Raw genomic sequence first — 15,200 nt, 5'->3', positions numbered from 1 at the left:
AAGTGCCCGAATCAAGGGGCAAAACAGATTATAGACTTGGTGGTCACTTTGGACAGGAAGGGGAGTTTGGATTGCGAAGGGGATCAAGAGAATCCCATTGTAAATCAACTTCTTTTTCAATAAAGCTAAAGAAATAACAAAAGGGGGGCCAATTTTGGGGCCAATCGGGTGTGGATTGTCCAAGATCAATAGGTAAATTTGAAATTTCAGATTTGCATTTATTGTTTGCTGCTGTAATTGAGTTGTAATCAGGGATTTACCACCCATCCACGGAAGGAAAGCTGGTTTCATGGTTCCATTGCCGGGATACCATCAAATCCTTTGAATTGGTGTGCTCGTGGTACTTGATTGCAACTTGGGACTATTGCATTACTACTGAAATTGTTCTCAGCAGTGAATTACAGCAAGCATGTCTTCACATGGTGAAACGGGATCAAGTGGAGAGGATGTATCACTCCTTGGTCAATCATGTGGTGGAGGGGGAAATGCAATGGCTGATGTTGGGCATGGTTCTCAGCATGGACAGCATGCTGAAAATGTGGGAAATGATCCAAATGTAGGCACTTCAATGCATAAAGAGGTTGATGACTAGCAAGGGACTGAAGAATTTGATGATAGCTTCAAGGATGGAATGTGTACAACAACAAATCTTTTTGTTGAATTGGCAAAGGATCCCCAGTTTATTTGATTCTTGAATGCCCCAAAGAAGGAGAGCAAAGGCAAAGAGCCTGATGAGCACAAACAATTGGTATCCGTGGGGCAGCAAGTGCAAATGCATGGCCAACTTGGTAGTGCCAGTCCATGGGAACATGGACAGTAAGGAAATTATGCACATGCAAGCATGGGACAACAAGGATACTTTGTTGGTGGTAACAATTTTCATGCTATGATTGGACAAGCACCGCATATGGGAATGTATGGTACAAATCCCTATGGTATGCAGCAGCCGATACATAGCTCACAACATCCAATGCATGCGGGTAATACAAGTGGAATGCGTAATCCCATGTATTGCAACATAGGCATGATGCTTGGGGCACAAAGCGGGCCATATGGATATGTATCAGCTCCCTGAGGGACTGTTGGAGCACAAGGATTTGGTGCTGGTCATGTAGGTGCTTCAGATAATAGTGCTGGTTTTCATGCAAATATAGCCAATGCACCCTTTTTGCAGCAGCCCATTTATGATAACTTGACTCCCATAGGTCTTCCAAAGGAGTATGATAAAGGTGGCAAAAGTGTGAAGTTTGAGCCTTTTAGTGGTGCACAAGATAGGTTGAAAGTACTTGTTTTTATTCAGCAGTTTGATGCAGCCTATTCTGGAGGCAACTTCACAAAGGCATTCAAGATACGCAAGGCAGCCACATTTTTGAAGGGAAATGCATTGCAGTGGTGGTCTACACTTCTTATTCAAGGGAAGTGACCTACGACTTGGGTCCAGTTCAGGCAAATGTTTGCTTCAAATTGGTTGACAAGTATCTTTGAAGTAGACATTATGATAGCTTATCAATTGAATTGCAAAGATTGCAAGAACTTGGATCAGTATAATAAGAAGTTTTGGGATGCATTGCTGCCAGTTACTTCTTATCGCACAGTACCCCTCCCTGAGCAGGTGGAGAAGTATATTTGTATTTTGCCAAAGGGTATTCGGAATTTTTGCATTAAGTCCACTGTTTCCAACATGTCTCAGCTTATAGAAACTATGACACATTGCTGCGTAAAGGATGCAAGATTCCACAATGATGATGCCAAGTCAAATGTCAAAGAGGCAAAGGCTTAGAAAAAGAGTAAATCTGAAAATAAAGCTGAAAATCAGGGCAGATCTGAAAATAGGGCTAGAAAGAGGAACAGATCATAGAGCAGTGGAAATTTCACCATTTGATGTATTAAAAGAAAAGATGACTTCGGATCTTGTGCTTGTATTGCCCAATCTTAGGAAGTCATTTGTTGTGTAGTGTGATGCATGTGGAAACAACATTGGGGTTGTTTTAATGCAAGATGACCATGTGGAACTTGCTTATGAGATTCGTGTTCTCCATGGTGCAGAGAGGAATTTGCAAGTCTATGAGAAAGAGCTTTTGGCTGTAATTCATGCACTTTCTACATGGAAACACTATCTCTTAGGGGCTGATTTCACAGTGCAGATAGATCATCAGACTTTGTACTACTTTTTGACTCTGACGAAGTTATTTGAGAAGCACATGCGGTGGGCAAACTTTTTGTCTATATTTCACTTTTAGATTGTGTACATAGATGGCAAAAAGAATATAGTGGCTGATGCACTGTCACGTAAACCGCAGTTGTCGGCTGTTAGTATGGTTTATCACACTAAGTTGGATGCCATGAAGGATCAGTATGTTGCTGATTCTGACTTTGGAAATGTCTATAATCAACTTTGCAATGGCCAGAGACATGATTATTTCGTTCTTTGAGAGGGCTTTCTAATGATGCATGGATGATTGTGTGTCGTCACAAAGCAGTTGAGGGCCAAGGTGATAACTGAGAGTCATGCTCCTCCTTATGTGGGTCATAGGGGTATTGATGCCACAATTAAGGCAATTGAGCACTTCTTTTATTAGCCAACTTTAAGGCATGATGTTGAGCAATTTGTAAAGTCATGTTGTGCCATTATCTGTGATGACTTGCACCACATGTTGTGACCTGAGCTCATCTATGACTCTCTTGATATAAGAGTAAATCCACTTCTCAATAATGCTTAAGTGAGGGGCTTCTATGACCTGAGCTCATCTATGACTCTCTTGATATAAGAGTAAATCCACTTCTCAATAATGCTTAAGTGAGGGGCTTCTATCACATGCAACAATGTGGTACTGGCACAACATGATACTAAGATATTAATCATGCGTCAGCATCTTTGCGAGAGTTTAGAGTTAACAATTGTTATTAGTAGCTTCTAATTATTTACTTTGTGTACTAAAAAGTAAAAATAAATTCAACATGTAAATTATTAGAAGAAAGCATCAAGTACAAATTACAAATTATCACCTACCCTATCACTCCATCCATCAAACACAATGCTGTAGCCATATTGATGCCAACATGACTTTGATCCAACCAACTCGTTTTGAATATAAGTCACTTGGGGCATGCAAGTGAATGGCGCTTAGTAACTCTAAGCTAACTAGATGTAAGTTAGTAGCTCTTGTTGTAGCTGCAACAACCAATGCATTATAAAACCTGATATAAGTCGGTGCTCAAGCAATGTTTAATGCAAGGTTGCATTGGTAGAAGAACCTATGCTTAGCCAATTGAGCTTGTTGCTTTAGCCTTGGAGCAAAGCGTGCTTGCAAGGTGCTTTGATTGCTCTCTCTAGCCCTCTTTCTTGATTGACTTGGAAGGCGTTGCGAGAACCAAGAGGGTAGAGATTTACTCTCACCGACAAGAGAAGCACCCTCACATCATGCAAGAAAATCTGCCTCATGATATTCATTACCTCATGATCAACCACGAGGGAATCTGCTAGTGAAGGTATTCCAACCGCACCATCCAATGGTTGTGATGCTTGAGTACTTCTTGGCACATTGGAAGCACTTGGAGCATCTTCCTCATCGTTCCCTCTAGCTCGACTTGAGTTTCCGCCTCCAATCAAGTGATTCCTCTTTACCTCTTTCAAGTCTTCTTCAATTTGATATGAGGCTAATAGCATTCTTAAGAGTGAGCACACTAACTTTTCTTGTGTACCACCGTGTGTTAAGAAAATACTTGAGAAGAAAATACCTTGTGGTACTCTCTTGCAACCATGTCCACCTTTGCTCATAGCCCATGTGAAATGTGCTCTCATCCAAGTGGAACTTCCTTGCAAGGTGTCTCCAGAAAACTTACAAATCACAATTTTTGTTCCGGATATTCCATAGCGATGGATGAATAAGGTATCTTCCCAAACATCCTGGGCAAAATCCTTGTGAGAAGCCATAAAAATCCTTGTAAGGAGCTGTGAGAAGAGTGTGGAGAAGGTTTAAAAAATTAAAAGATAGAACTAGGAAGAGAAAGAGATGGAAGGAAGAAAGAGATGGAGGAGCAATAAAAAAAGATGAAGAAGAAAGAGGAGTAGAAGAGGATTGAGATGGAGGAGTAAAAAATGATGGAATAGGAGATGGTTGCAGCCAAAATAGCGTGGTGATGTGGTGCACATTGGCAGACTGCACTGGAATGGGTTGACAATGTGGTGAGTTCGAAATGATGAAGGGAAAGTTACAAGAGAAGCGAGATGAGTTAAGAAAAAGCAAGTGAAAACTCTTTGTATGACCCCCCAAGATGTTTCATCAACAATTGGCCTAGGATTGATGTGTTAGATCTTAGCCACTTGCACTAGTATCTTGGTATACAATTTATTGCAGTTTAGGGGGACATTATTTTGCTATAGTCTAAGTACATTGGGGAACTTTGTTGGGTTTGACTCTTACCTACGCTCACAGAGGAGTGTTGGTGATTTTCAGTAGGACACTAAGGCACTTTTTACTTTCCGTACGAGAGGTTTTTTCCCCCCAGATTTATTCCTTTTATTTTATTTGCCTAAGCTACACACTTTTAGGCACTTATCATGTTTCACACACTTCGGGTGTGAGCACCCTCTTACAACCCTAAGGTTCAGGGTTGTACTTTTTACTTGCACCTTACACTTCAAATTATTGCATTGGGTGTCGTGCTCTCACACTCTGCATTGTCTACTCCACTCTCAGCTGAGCTTCGATCTCTTCATGTTCTTACATTTGGTATGAGAGCTGATTTCAGCTCCATCGGCTGAGCTGCCACTAGCTGTCCTCAGCTCCACGGCTCCCTGTGAAGGGCTGTTGGTCCAATCTCATGCAGCAAAGAAGTGAGCTTGCCAGCCCAACTCTCGCCCGTCTATTAGCGTTGCCACCAGGGCAGCGTTCTGTCCTCCCTACAAGAGCTCCAGTCTCCAATGCCCAGCCTTGGCTTGCCACCACTAGCACTACCAGTGCCAGCCTCCAGCTACGCCCGCCCTTTGCGCCCAAATGCCACTTGCAACCTGCTGCAGCTCTGACAGGCTGCGCCGCCTGGCTGGCCTCGACCTACACTACCAGTTTCCACTCGCTGCGGCTGAGCACCACTAGTCCGCCCACCAAATCCAACTGAGCTGCACCTGCTAGTCCAGCAATCGGAGGTAAAACTTTCGTTTTTACAACAAAAGAAATCAATTTTTAATTCAGATTCACTTCTTGAGAAAGGGCCTCTTGCCCCAGCAGACATTCTCAGTTTCTGCATGCATCTGGAACAGGATTACAGTAGAGATTTTATGCATTTTGGGCTAGACGCTTGGGGCTTTTGCAGTCAGCTCAGTTATTGACTCGTGTACATTTGTGACAGTTTGAAATAGACTGATTTTGTGCATTTTGGGACAAGAAATTTTCGGGATCTTGCATTTATAGTGCTGCTGAACATTAATTGCTCATTGGACAGCTTGCATTTCAGACAGTTTTGATAGAGAGTGCTTAAATTTGCCAATTACAGCAAAGTATTTGCGGTAATTTCTGGAAATTCTGAGGTTTCCACGTTTGTATAGCTTGAGACATTGCTCTTTTTCTCTTTGATCAACATCATTTATCATGGCAAATCAGGGAGGTGATGTATTTACTTACGTATCCAAGGAGGATAGGTTGGATGGTAACAACTATTCCCTTTGGTCCTTCATGATGAAGAATGTGCTGATTGCGAAGAATCTTTGGAATTATGTCAGTGGTGAGGAAGTTAGGCCCAGAATTGTGGCTCTTGCTACTCCTTTTCCACGAGAACGTGGACTACGGGCAACTCAGCCTGTTGAGCTTGCTCTAGCTCAGCGACTTCCCCAGAGATCAGCAACACAAAAGGCATGGGATACACGGGATGCACAGGCTTTGTTGGTGATTGCAATGGCAGTTCAGCGGTCTATCATCTATCACATTCAGTCTACAGCTTCTTCACGAGAAGCCTGGCTGACCTTAGAGTAGATGTTTGCAGGTAATAATAAGATGCGCATCTCTTTCTTGAAGAAAGAGCTTGAGACAGTGAAGATGGATGAGGGTGATTCTATACAAGATCATCTAAATAATATTCAGGACTTGCGTGAGCAACTTATGAACGTAGATGAATATTACTCAGATGCGCAGTTGATATCTACTACCTTGAATTCATTGCCTCCCTCGTACTTGGCCTTTTATATGGCCTTGAACCTCAGCATGAGAATTGCCCCACAACCACTTTGCTTGAGCTGGTCAGTTTGCTCTTAGAGGAGGAGCAGACACGAAAGCATAGTGGTATGGATGTTATAATCTCTGAGCAAGCTTTTATGGCACGGGAGAACGGCAAGGGCAGCCAATCAAAAAATGCTTTGCACAGCTTTGGGACTTCAAGCACTTCACAAGGCAATAAGAAACAAGGAGGCACCTTTGATGATGATAGATGCATGGTGAGAGATAAGGAACGCATGACTTTGGTTTCGACTGGCACTCTATGTCATGGGTTATATGAGTTGGATGCTTTTTTAGTTGGTTAGTTGGTCTATTTAGTGTCCACTATTATTCTTGCTATGTCACAGGGGGAGTCATGGCATGCTCGCATGGGGCATGTAAACTATGGTAGCTTGATACTTATGCGGCCTATGCAAATGCTTGATTCTCTTGTAAAGACCTCTTGAGCACTTATGTGAGGGATGTATTTTGGGAAAAATGCATTGTTTTTCGTTTCCCTGAGATGTTGCTTTTAGAGCCACTACCAGGTTATAGATTGTGCACTTAGATATATGTGGCCCTATGTAGACAAAGTCATTGGATGGCTATTACTATTTTGTTACTTTTATTGATCACTTTACTCGCTTTTGTTGGGTCTACTCTTTGGTGAAAAAGTCAAAAGTGTATGATGCATTTTTGGCTTTTGTACCACTTGTTCATAATCAATCTGGTTGCAAGGTGAAGACTCTCCGTTCGGACCAAGAGAGGGAATACATGTCCTCTATGCTGAATTCTTTTTTGAAGCAAAAGGGCCACAACATAATAGGATTGTAGGGAGAAAGAATCGGTCACTCATGGAGATGGCCAGATGTATGGGGAAAGTGAAGAGCTTGCCACAGTTTTTGGATGGAAGCAGTTATGTGTGCTTATCATATCTTGAATAGGTGCCCCACCAAGGCATTAAAGAATGTCATGCCTTTTGAGACTTGGAATAGCCCGAAACCTTTTGTTGGGCATTTTCGTACTTTTGGGTGTCTTGCACATGCACACATTCCCAAGGTACTCAAGAAGAAGTTGGATAACAAGGCTGTTAAATGCGTTTTTGTGGGGTACAACAGTGAGAGCAAAGGATATAGATTATATGATCATGTCTCTAAAAAGGTATCTGTCAGTAGGGATGTGGTTTTCGATGAAAAATCAGAATTATCCCTTGCCGGTTTTGACACATATTAGGCTACCAGTGATGTATTTGAAGGGCTGCCGCCCATTTCTTACGGTGATACAGCTTGAGTTCAGCCAGCTACTCCATTGGGTAATGCAGAAAATCAACCCATAGCCGATTTGAATATTCAGCAAGGTGCTGAATTTGAAATTCATCAAGAGCTTGTACATAGTCAGGAGGCTAGACAAATGCCTAGATGGTATTTGCAGACTATGGAAGATAGTCATTTGGATGCTCCTATTGCTGCTCATACTAGAGGGCAACCTCGTATGCATGATAGTGCACATACCATGGACTTTGTTATGGCATCAGATACATTTGATGATGAGGAGCTTGAATGTTTTGAGGATGCACAACATAGTTTGCATTGGATGGCAACAGTGGATGCTGAGTTTGATTCCATCATAAAGAATCAAACATGGGATTTAGTGTCTTTGCCTATTGGAAAGTAAGACATTGGTACAAAATGGGTCTATAAGCTGAAAAGGAATGCAAATGGATCCATTGATAAATATAAGGCCAGGCTTGTGGCCAAGGGCTATACATAGAAGAAAGGCATTGACTATGAGGAGACATTTGCTCCTACCTACTGCATGACTACCATTAGATCTATGGTTGCTTTGGCTGCCCATTATGGATGGGCAGTGCATCAACTTGATATAAAGACTGCATTTTTACATGGGGAACTTCAAGAAAAAGTGTATATACAACAGCCCATTGGTTTTGCAGTTGAGGGATCCGAACACTTGGTTTGTAAGCTGAAAAAGACTTTATATGGTTTGAAACAAGCTCCTCAAGCTTGGTATGCAAAGATTTATGCCTTTTTACTCAGCCAAGGGTTTATAAACAGCTCATCAGAGTGTACCCTTTACATATGTGAAGAGGGGGGATCCTTGTTGGCCATATGTCTATATGTTGATTATCTTTTGCTTACAGGGCACATGTTGATCAGATTTTAGCATTTAAAAAAAATTTGCAGCAAACTTTTGAGATGTTAGATTTGGAGCCTTTGCAATATTACTTGGGTATTTAGTTCATTCATGATGCGAGAGGCATTGGATTGCCACAATCGAGATACATTGGTAAACTTCTTTAGAGGTTTGGCTTACAGGATTGCAAGCTAGTTTGTATACCAATGGAAAGTGGAGTGAAGTTGTCATTGCATGATGACAGTGACTTGTGTGATATCCATACATGTGCTCCAACAGTTGGATGTCTTGTCTACCTATGCAACACTAGGCCGAACATACTATTTGTAGTTTCAGGCTTGAGCAGATATATGCATCAGCCACGCATGTCACATTGGCAAGCTGTCAAGCGTGTTTTCCGTTACTTGCAGGATACTAGGACTCTTGGATTGCTTTATGCCAAGGGGGGATCACTTCACTTACATGCTTATAGTGCTTTTGATTGGGCTGATGATTCTGATTCTCATCACTCCACTAGTGGCAATTGTTTCTTTCTTGGTTCATCTTGCATCTCTTGGCTTAGCAAGAAACAATCCATTGTTGCGACATTATCATGTGAAATTGAATACATGGCAGCTTTCACTACCACAGCTGAATGCATATGGCTTAGACGCTTGTTAGCTGACTTGGATGTATCTATCACAAAGCCTACTCCTTTATTCAATGAGAGTCAGAGTGCCATTGCAGTGGCACGGAACCCAATGTTTCATGCACCCACGAAACACATTGAGATTCATTTTCACTTTGTCAAAGAGAGGCTACATGCAGGTGATATTAGCCTTGTCTATTGTCCTACCACTAGTAATGTGGCAAACATCTTCACCAAAGCTTTCCTCCTGACAAATTTGAAGGATTTTGCAATGCTTTAAACTTGATCTCCTTTGGTGGATGACCCTTGTATGTTGATCACTTTTCACTCGAGGGGGATTTGTTGGGTTTGACTCACGTCTACGCTCACAGAGGAGTGTTAGTGATCTTCAATACGACATTGGGGCACTTTTTACTCTTTGTACAAGAGGTTTTTTTTCCCCAGAATTATTTATTTTGCTTGATGTGCCTATGTTACACAATTTTAGGCACTTATCGTGTTTCACACTCTCTGTGTGTGAACACCCTCTTACAACACTAAGGTTTCAGGGTTGTATTTTGTACTTGCACCTTACACTTCAGATCATTACATTGGGTGTCGTGTTCTCACACTCTACACTGTCTACTCCAATCTTAGTTGAGCTTCAATCTCTTCCTGTGCTTACAAGCTTCTTGAGTTTTTCCAAATGCAAGACTACAAACCTATCTCTACTGCACTTGAGATAGGGTAGAGGTTTACAATTGAGGATGTGAGAGATCCATTTCATACTTTTTTTTTGTTAGGAGGTTACTGGTTTTTTATTGTGTTTGTGTAATAGAAGCCCCGACATTTAGTTTGGGGTCTCTCAGTTGGCACATTTTATGCATAGCCTTTGTACTACACATTGGCAAGCGGTTAAATGTGTCTTTTGTTATCTCAAAGGCACTCAGACATTGAGCATTTTTTATCCTAAAGGCAGTTATCTTTTCTTGCATGTATTCAGAGATAGCGATGGGGATGGTTGTTTTGACATGAGAGTGTCTGTTCTAATACAGAAAATGCAACACAATCGTATGAGGGATGGACAGTTGGGATATGACACTTGCAAAGTATAAAAACGAGATTGAGGTTGGATGGGGCAGCATGCCTATTTCATAGAAAGTTTGGGTCCTCCCAACAGGGTTTGTGCTTATGGGACACAAACACACTAGAGGAATGCATTTCTGCTCAGAATGTATGGAGGAGAGCCCTTAGGATGATACTCTAGGGCATAGTAGAGACCATGGTGGTGACATTGGGTCATAGACTAAAGGTCAGCATGTGGCTATGAGGATATTCAAGGGAGCCTCCCTTACCTCAACATTAGGCATTATTTGAGTAGGATCCTCACTCCAGATTACTCGTAGGCACGCAAGAACATTTTCATGGATGGGAGTTTGTTGCTAGTATTATAGGCTGCTGGATCATGTTTGGGAGGTGCAATCATGCTGTAGAACTTCAGGATGTATGCATAGCAGAGATCCTTTGGAAGATTTGAGAGGATGACAGAGAGGCCTTCTTACCTAGGACCGGACTCATTTTTCTATATGGCTCATCAAATGGTGTGTCATTGTAGCCCCACCAACTTAGTTGTTGACACAACCATTGTATTTGTGATGTGGCTAGACATGCTTTGTATAGTTCCTTTACTTTGTATCTTTATGTTAGGGGATTTCTCAAGATGTTATTGATACATATTTCTTTTCTTGGAAAAGAGAAGAGGTAGGGAAAGGGAAAAAATATGGGCAGGACTAGAGATAGCAGCCATGAAGTAAGAAGAGGTAGAGGAAGAGGAGCTGGTAAGAGAGTAGGGGAAGCGGACGAACCAGCAATAAACATTTTTGGGTCAAAAGAGTCCGTGTTTATATGAGAACTGTTGGTGAAGGCCAGGTGGACGAACTGGGACTGGTTTGAAGGAAATCGATCCGTTTTGCAGTGTCAAAGGTCTCTACTGGGGGGAGCACAACTGGTAAATGCACGAAGATAAAGTCTGACTGAGTTGTTAGTTGATGCCTATAGAATTGGGGCAGAAATGAAGACTGATTTGCTGCTCTAAACTATGGATTTCAGCACCGTTTTGCTTCTGTACAATTAGGGTGTGCAAAGAATTTAGCCCTGGAAACAAGTGATAGCTGTGAAGCCCACAGGGAGTTGTGTCCCTGCAACCATTGACAGCTGAGCAATAGCATGCGCACTGAACACCAGATTTTTGTACTCTTGAGTCGGGATCTCTTAAGTAAATTAAGCAAATGCAAAAAGGGATGTGAGGATGGGGGCCCAATAGGTGGTGTTGTGCAAGTGTGGGAGCATTTTACCTCCATTGTTGTGAGTATTGTGTTTGCTGATTTTCAGTTTAAGTCAATTGTGTTTGTAATTTTAATTCTCTTGTGCTCTTTAGTTGTACTAAAGGCTGATTTCATAAGCATGTGTTGGTGGTTGTGGAGCTTTGAAGAAGCCTGTCAGTTTCAACTATCTTCTACAAGATGTTGTTTCAGTATTAGCATCTGCAAAAGACATTGTTTGTGACCATGAGGATGAAGTTTGATGAATTTAGTTTGACTGATTTGCTCTCATAGGACAGTTTGTGATTTTAAAGCTATCAATACAGTTCTCTCTTTGTTTATGCAACCATTTGAACTTGATCCTATGGTGTGCAACGATTTGTGAACTATTTGGCAACATAGGAAAAAGGAAGAAGATTAAATAAACCTGTAACTTACTCATGATGCAAAGTTGCAGAAGTGTACTTCTCATGTGCTGCTTTGTTATTTCCCTTGTTAACCCATGTGGTTTGTCTTTTATACTAGTAATACTGCATCCTCTATGGTATTTACCGTAATTCCATCGTTCTGTCTGTATGTGGGAAGAAATTGAGAAGTTCTTTTCATTGTGGACCATCAGTGTGCATGATTGCACATATTAAGTTTAAATATTAAGCTCACAGTGACATGAGTAGTTTTTAGTTGTTAGAACCTACACATATTGTTAATGCACGTCGAAATACCATCATAAGGGTTTTTTGTTTCTACATCCATTGGTCAACCTATTCAATGTTGCACAATGTGGTTTGTTGCCTTGTTTTTAGACATCTTTCTGTTTTCACATACATTGGTGAACCTATTCAATGTTGCACGATTTGGTTTGATGCCTTGTTTTTAGACATCTCAAAAAATGTTGTAGGTTCTCATATGTCATTATAACATAGACAGGTGCAGCAAAGGAAAAATGATGCTCTTGCACAGGGCACTGATGATGGAGTCACATTTTCAGAAAGTCTTTTGCAGCAACTTGTATCACGATACCGCTTCTTGGACTTGTGGCCTTGCTCAGCACAGGATTTGGATTATCTTAATCGGCAACAGGTATGTCATTTGAGTTGTCTTGTTTTAATGGGGTAATATTATGAAATTAAGATGATGTTATTTGTTGGTTTTTGTGGATTTCCATTGTCTATTCGCTGCATGATTTGTGACTTGTTACGTGTAGTGTTGCATGTGCATTCTGTTTGGGAGATAGATGGCAAGGAACTAATGTGGTGAGCAGATTATTAGATGGAGTTGTGTGTTTTGTTTTGTATTTTGTTGTGATGAGCACATCATTAGATGGAGTTGTGTGGATGAATTTACATTAGCCCGAAGAATACAAGGAATTCTATGTATGAAGTGCCAGCTGCATTTTTGCTGCTCTTGTGTGTGTGCACGTGCATGTGTATGCATGTGTGTGCCACATGTACGCATGTGCATGTGCACACGGGGGTGTACATGTGTGTGTGAGCATGTACGCTGTCTTGTCACCAAAGGGTTGGATAGCCCTCGATATTATACTTTTCATGATGTCTTTTTTGATGCTGCACTCACCTGCATTGTTCAGCCACGTGTACATGGATAGTCAATACATTAATTTTCCACAAAAAAATGTGTTGTGCAGTGGTTTCACAAAAAATAAAAAGTGTGTTGTATGTTTTTAAACTTTTTGGGTGCACTCTCTTCGAGTTTTCAACTACCTGGTATTTTGATTATTCATACAGTATTCAATTGAAAAAGCAATGGAAAAAGTTTAAGGAGATGAAATTTAAGGTGTCTTCCTATTATGGTGTGGGTTGATTATATTACACGACTGTTAACTACTCTTTCAGTTTTTCCATAATCAGTGTAACACATCAGGATATTGAGTAACGTACTTGGTTTTGATTCCATAATCAAACAGGTATTGACTCAAAAGCTTTCTGGAAAGGTCGAGAAGGGTGGCTCATCCCTTGCAAACACTATGTTTGGAGGTAAAACAGATTACACCTTATAGGCCATGCATCACAAATACTGGTTGTCAAAAAGTCTGATAATACTGGTTCATTGTTATGCACTGCGGCAGCTGCAGAGAAGATTTTGCTTCCTCTTGGAGGTGTGAATGTAGGTGGTTCTGCAGCTAATACCATGCGACCTGACGTTTCCAAGATGGTCATATATGACCCAAGACAGCTGACGGGTAAGTCCTCAAAACCAGTTTCTCACTAGCATTTTGGGACTTAATCTATGAAATATGCAGAACACTTATGCATGTTAGTGCACATTTCTCAGTACTGAGAAGTAATTTTGCACTGTATATTGCAGGTCAAGGCTCCCTCTTTACCATGGGAAGTTCTGGTGGAGTTCAAACAAGTAATGCTCAACCCGGCCTTGGTTTGCAGCTTACTGGAATGTCAGATTTGTTTTTAATGGTGTCTAAAGGCTATTTAAAAAACTCCTCATAGTCTCGTGCTTGAATGAACCTAGAGCAGGACTTTGTGACCATGCAGGCAGCAAATAGGAAGGCAGCCATGTAAATTTTTTATAAGAACTGACTGAGTGCCTTAATAGCATTTGATCTTCTAGACTTGAGGACTGCGGGTACACATATGAAGTCTTGAAGACTAGGCAGCACGTTAGTGCACTAGATCAAAGTAGGCCATACCTAGTGAGCGACAAGCACAGAATCCAATCAAGCACTTGAACTTAAAAGATGAACCAACTAAAAGGACTTCAAGCATAACTTGAGCATCTAAACATAGGAGCTGTACATGCAATCAAGGAGTAAATCTAACCACCTAAGGCATGATCAAGTTTGAATAAGATTAAAGAGACCCTGAAGCTTGTTAGATGAGCTTGTTCCAACTGCTTTATTTGCCTTTGGTTTCACAACAGATATTGGGTGCTTGACTACTTTCCAACCATGGAGTTTAATTAATATTAAATTAATATTAAAGAGACCTATATGTATTGAAGTCTTAATGGATAAACTGAATACAGGTTTGCCAGGACTTTCAATTCCAAGCCGACAGCAAACATCAGATTCACAAGTGCCTTCAGGGGCACAGCCAGTTACTGATGGTGCAAATTTGAGCTCTGTCGAGGAGATGATAAAACTTCTGCCTGTCACATTAGGAGTTTTCTTAAGTCAGCTTCCAGTTGTCAATGGTAATTTGTAAATATTGATATATTTCAGAGAATTAGCATATGCTATATCGTTGTGCTGTTTCCTAAAAGCAATCTTGTTTGTCTATCCATTCCTTTTCTGTTGTTTTATAACAGGTCCAGTTCCAAATGTTGAAATGGTCATTGCTGAGTTACTTCAAGTAAAAATTCCATTTAGCTTCTTTGAGGGTTCCGAATCTGAACAGTTCCATGCAGCCAAGGGAGAAGCAAATGGTCCCACAAAACTTGGAGGTCGTCATACTAGTGCATCCAACATGAGATCATTGAAGCCAGAGGGGCATAAACGAAAGGACCTTGATAGTAAGTACACACATGCCATTTTTTTGACCATCAATAAGATGTATCTATCCTTTCTCTTGCAGACTAATGTGCGAAGATGGTAAGGATGCTAGCTCTTTCAAAGGGTGCATATGGAGTTGTGATGAGGATGCACCTATTTGTTTATAATTGCAATGACATTCAAATTCATCAGATTAAATTGTCATTTGAAGCTAATCATACAAGTATTTTAGTTAGCCATGAGATACGTTATCATCTTGAATGGCTTGAACCTCTCTATCACCTCATGCAGTTAATCTGTGATACCTTTTGGTTACTTCAAGATGTTCTGAAAATCAGCACCATACTGGTCCTTTGTCAATCAACAGCTTGTGTTCTAGGTCAATTAGTTGAGGCATGTATGAATAGCGTGCATGCAGTTAATCTGTGATACCTTTTGGTTACTTCAAGATGTTCTGAAAATCAGCA

At 41.0% G+C, this 15,200-nt stretch overlaps 1 protein-coding gene across 2 annotated transcripts in view; it reads left to right on the top strand.

The window, feature by feature from the left end:
• The window catches only part of CSTF77 (Tetratricopeptide repeat (TPR)-like superfamily protein), a 196,636-nt gene that overhangs the window by 168,573 nt on the left and 12,863 nt on the right, over nucleotides 1-15,200 (top strand). The window contains exons 18-23 of one of the 2 annotated variants that reach the window (XM_087675672.1): nucleotides 12,195-12,347; nucleotides 13,192-13,261; nucleotides 13,360-13,467; nucleotides 13,593-13,640; nucleotides 14,268-14,435; nucleotides 14,550-14,753. In XM_087675672.1, coding sequence (XP_087531798.1) covers nucleotides 12,195-12,347; nucleotides 13,192-13,261; nucleotides 13,360-13,467; nucleotides 13,593-13,640; nucleotides 14,268-14,435; nucleotides 14,550-14,753 — 751 coding nt within the window. Of the gene's footprint in view, nucleotides 1-12,194; nucleotides 12,348-13,191; nucleotides 13,262-13,353; nucleotides 13,468-13,592; nucleotides 13,641-14,267; nucleotides 14,436-14,549; nucleotides 14,754-15,200 lie in introns of both variants that reach the window. The other variant, XM_087675671.1, reaches the window with a different exon arrangement.

This window comes from Lygodium microphyllum, chromosome 4 (genome assembly GCF_053477565.2).
Source record: "Lygodium microphyllum isolate KBCC chromosome 4, Lygodium_microphyllum_v1.1.10, whole genome shotgun sequence".
NCBI lineage: Eukaryota > Viridiplantae > Streptophyta > Polypodiopsida > Schizaeales > Lygodiaceae > Lygodium > Lygodium microphyllum.
This window is presented reverse-complemented; position numbering and strand designations above follow the sequence as displayed.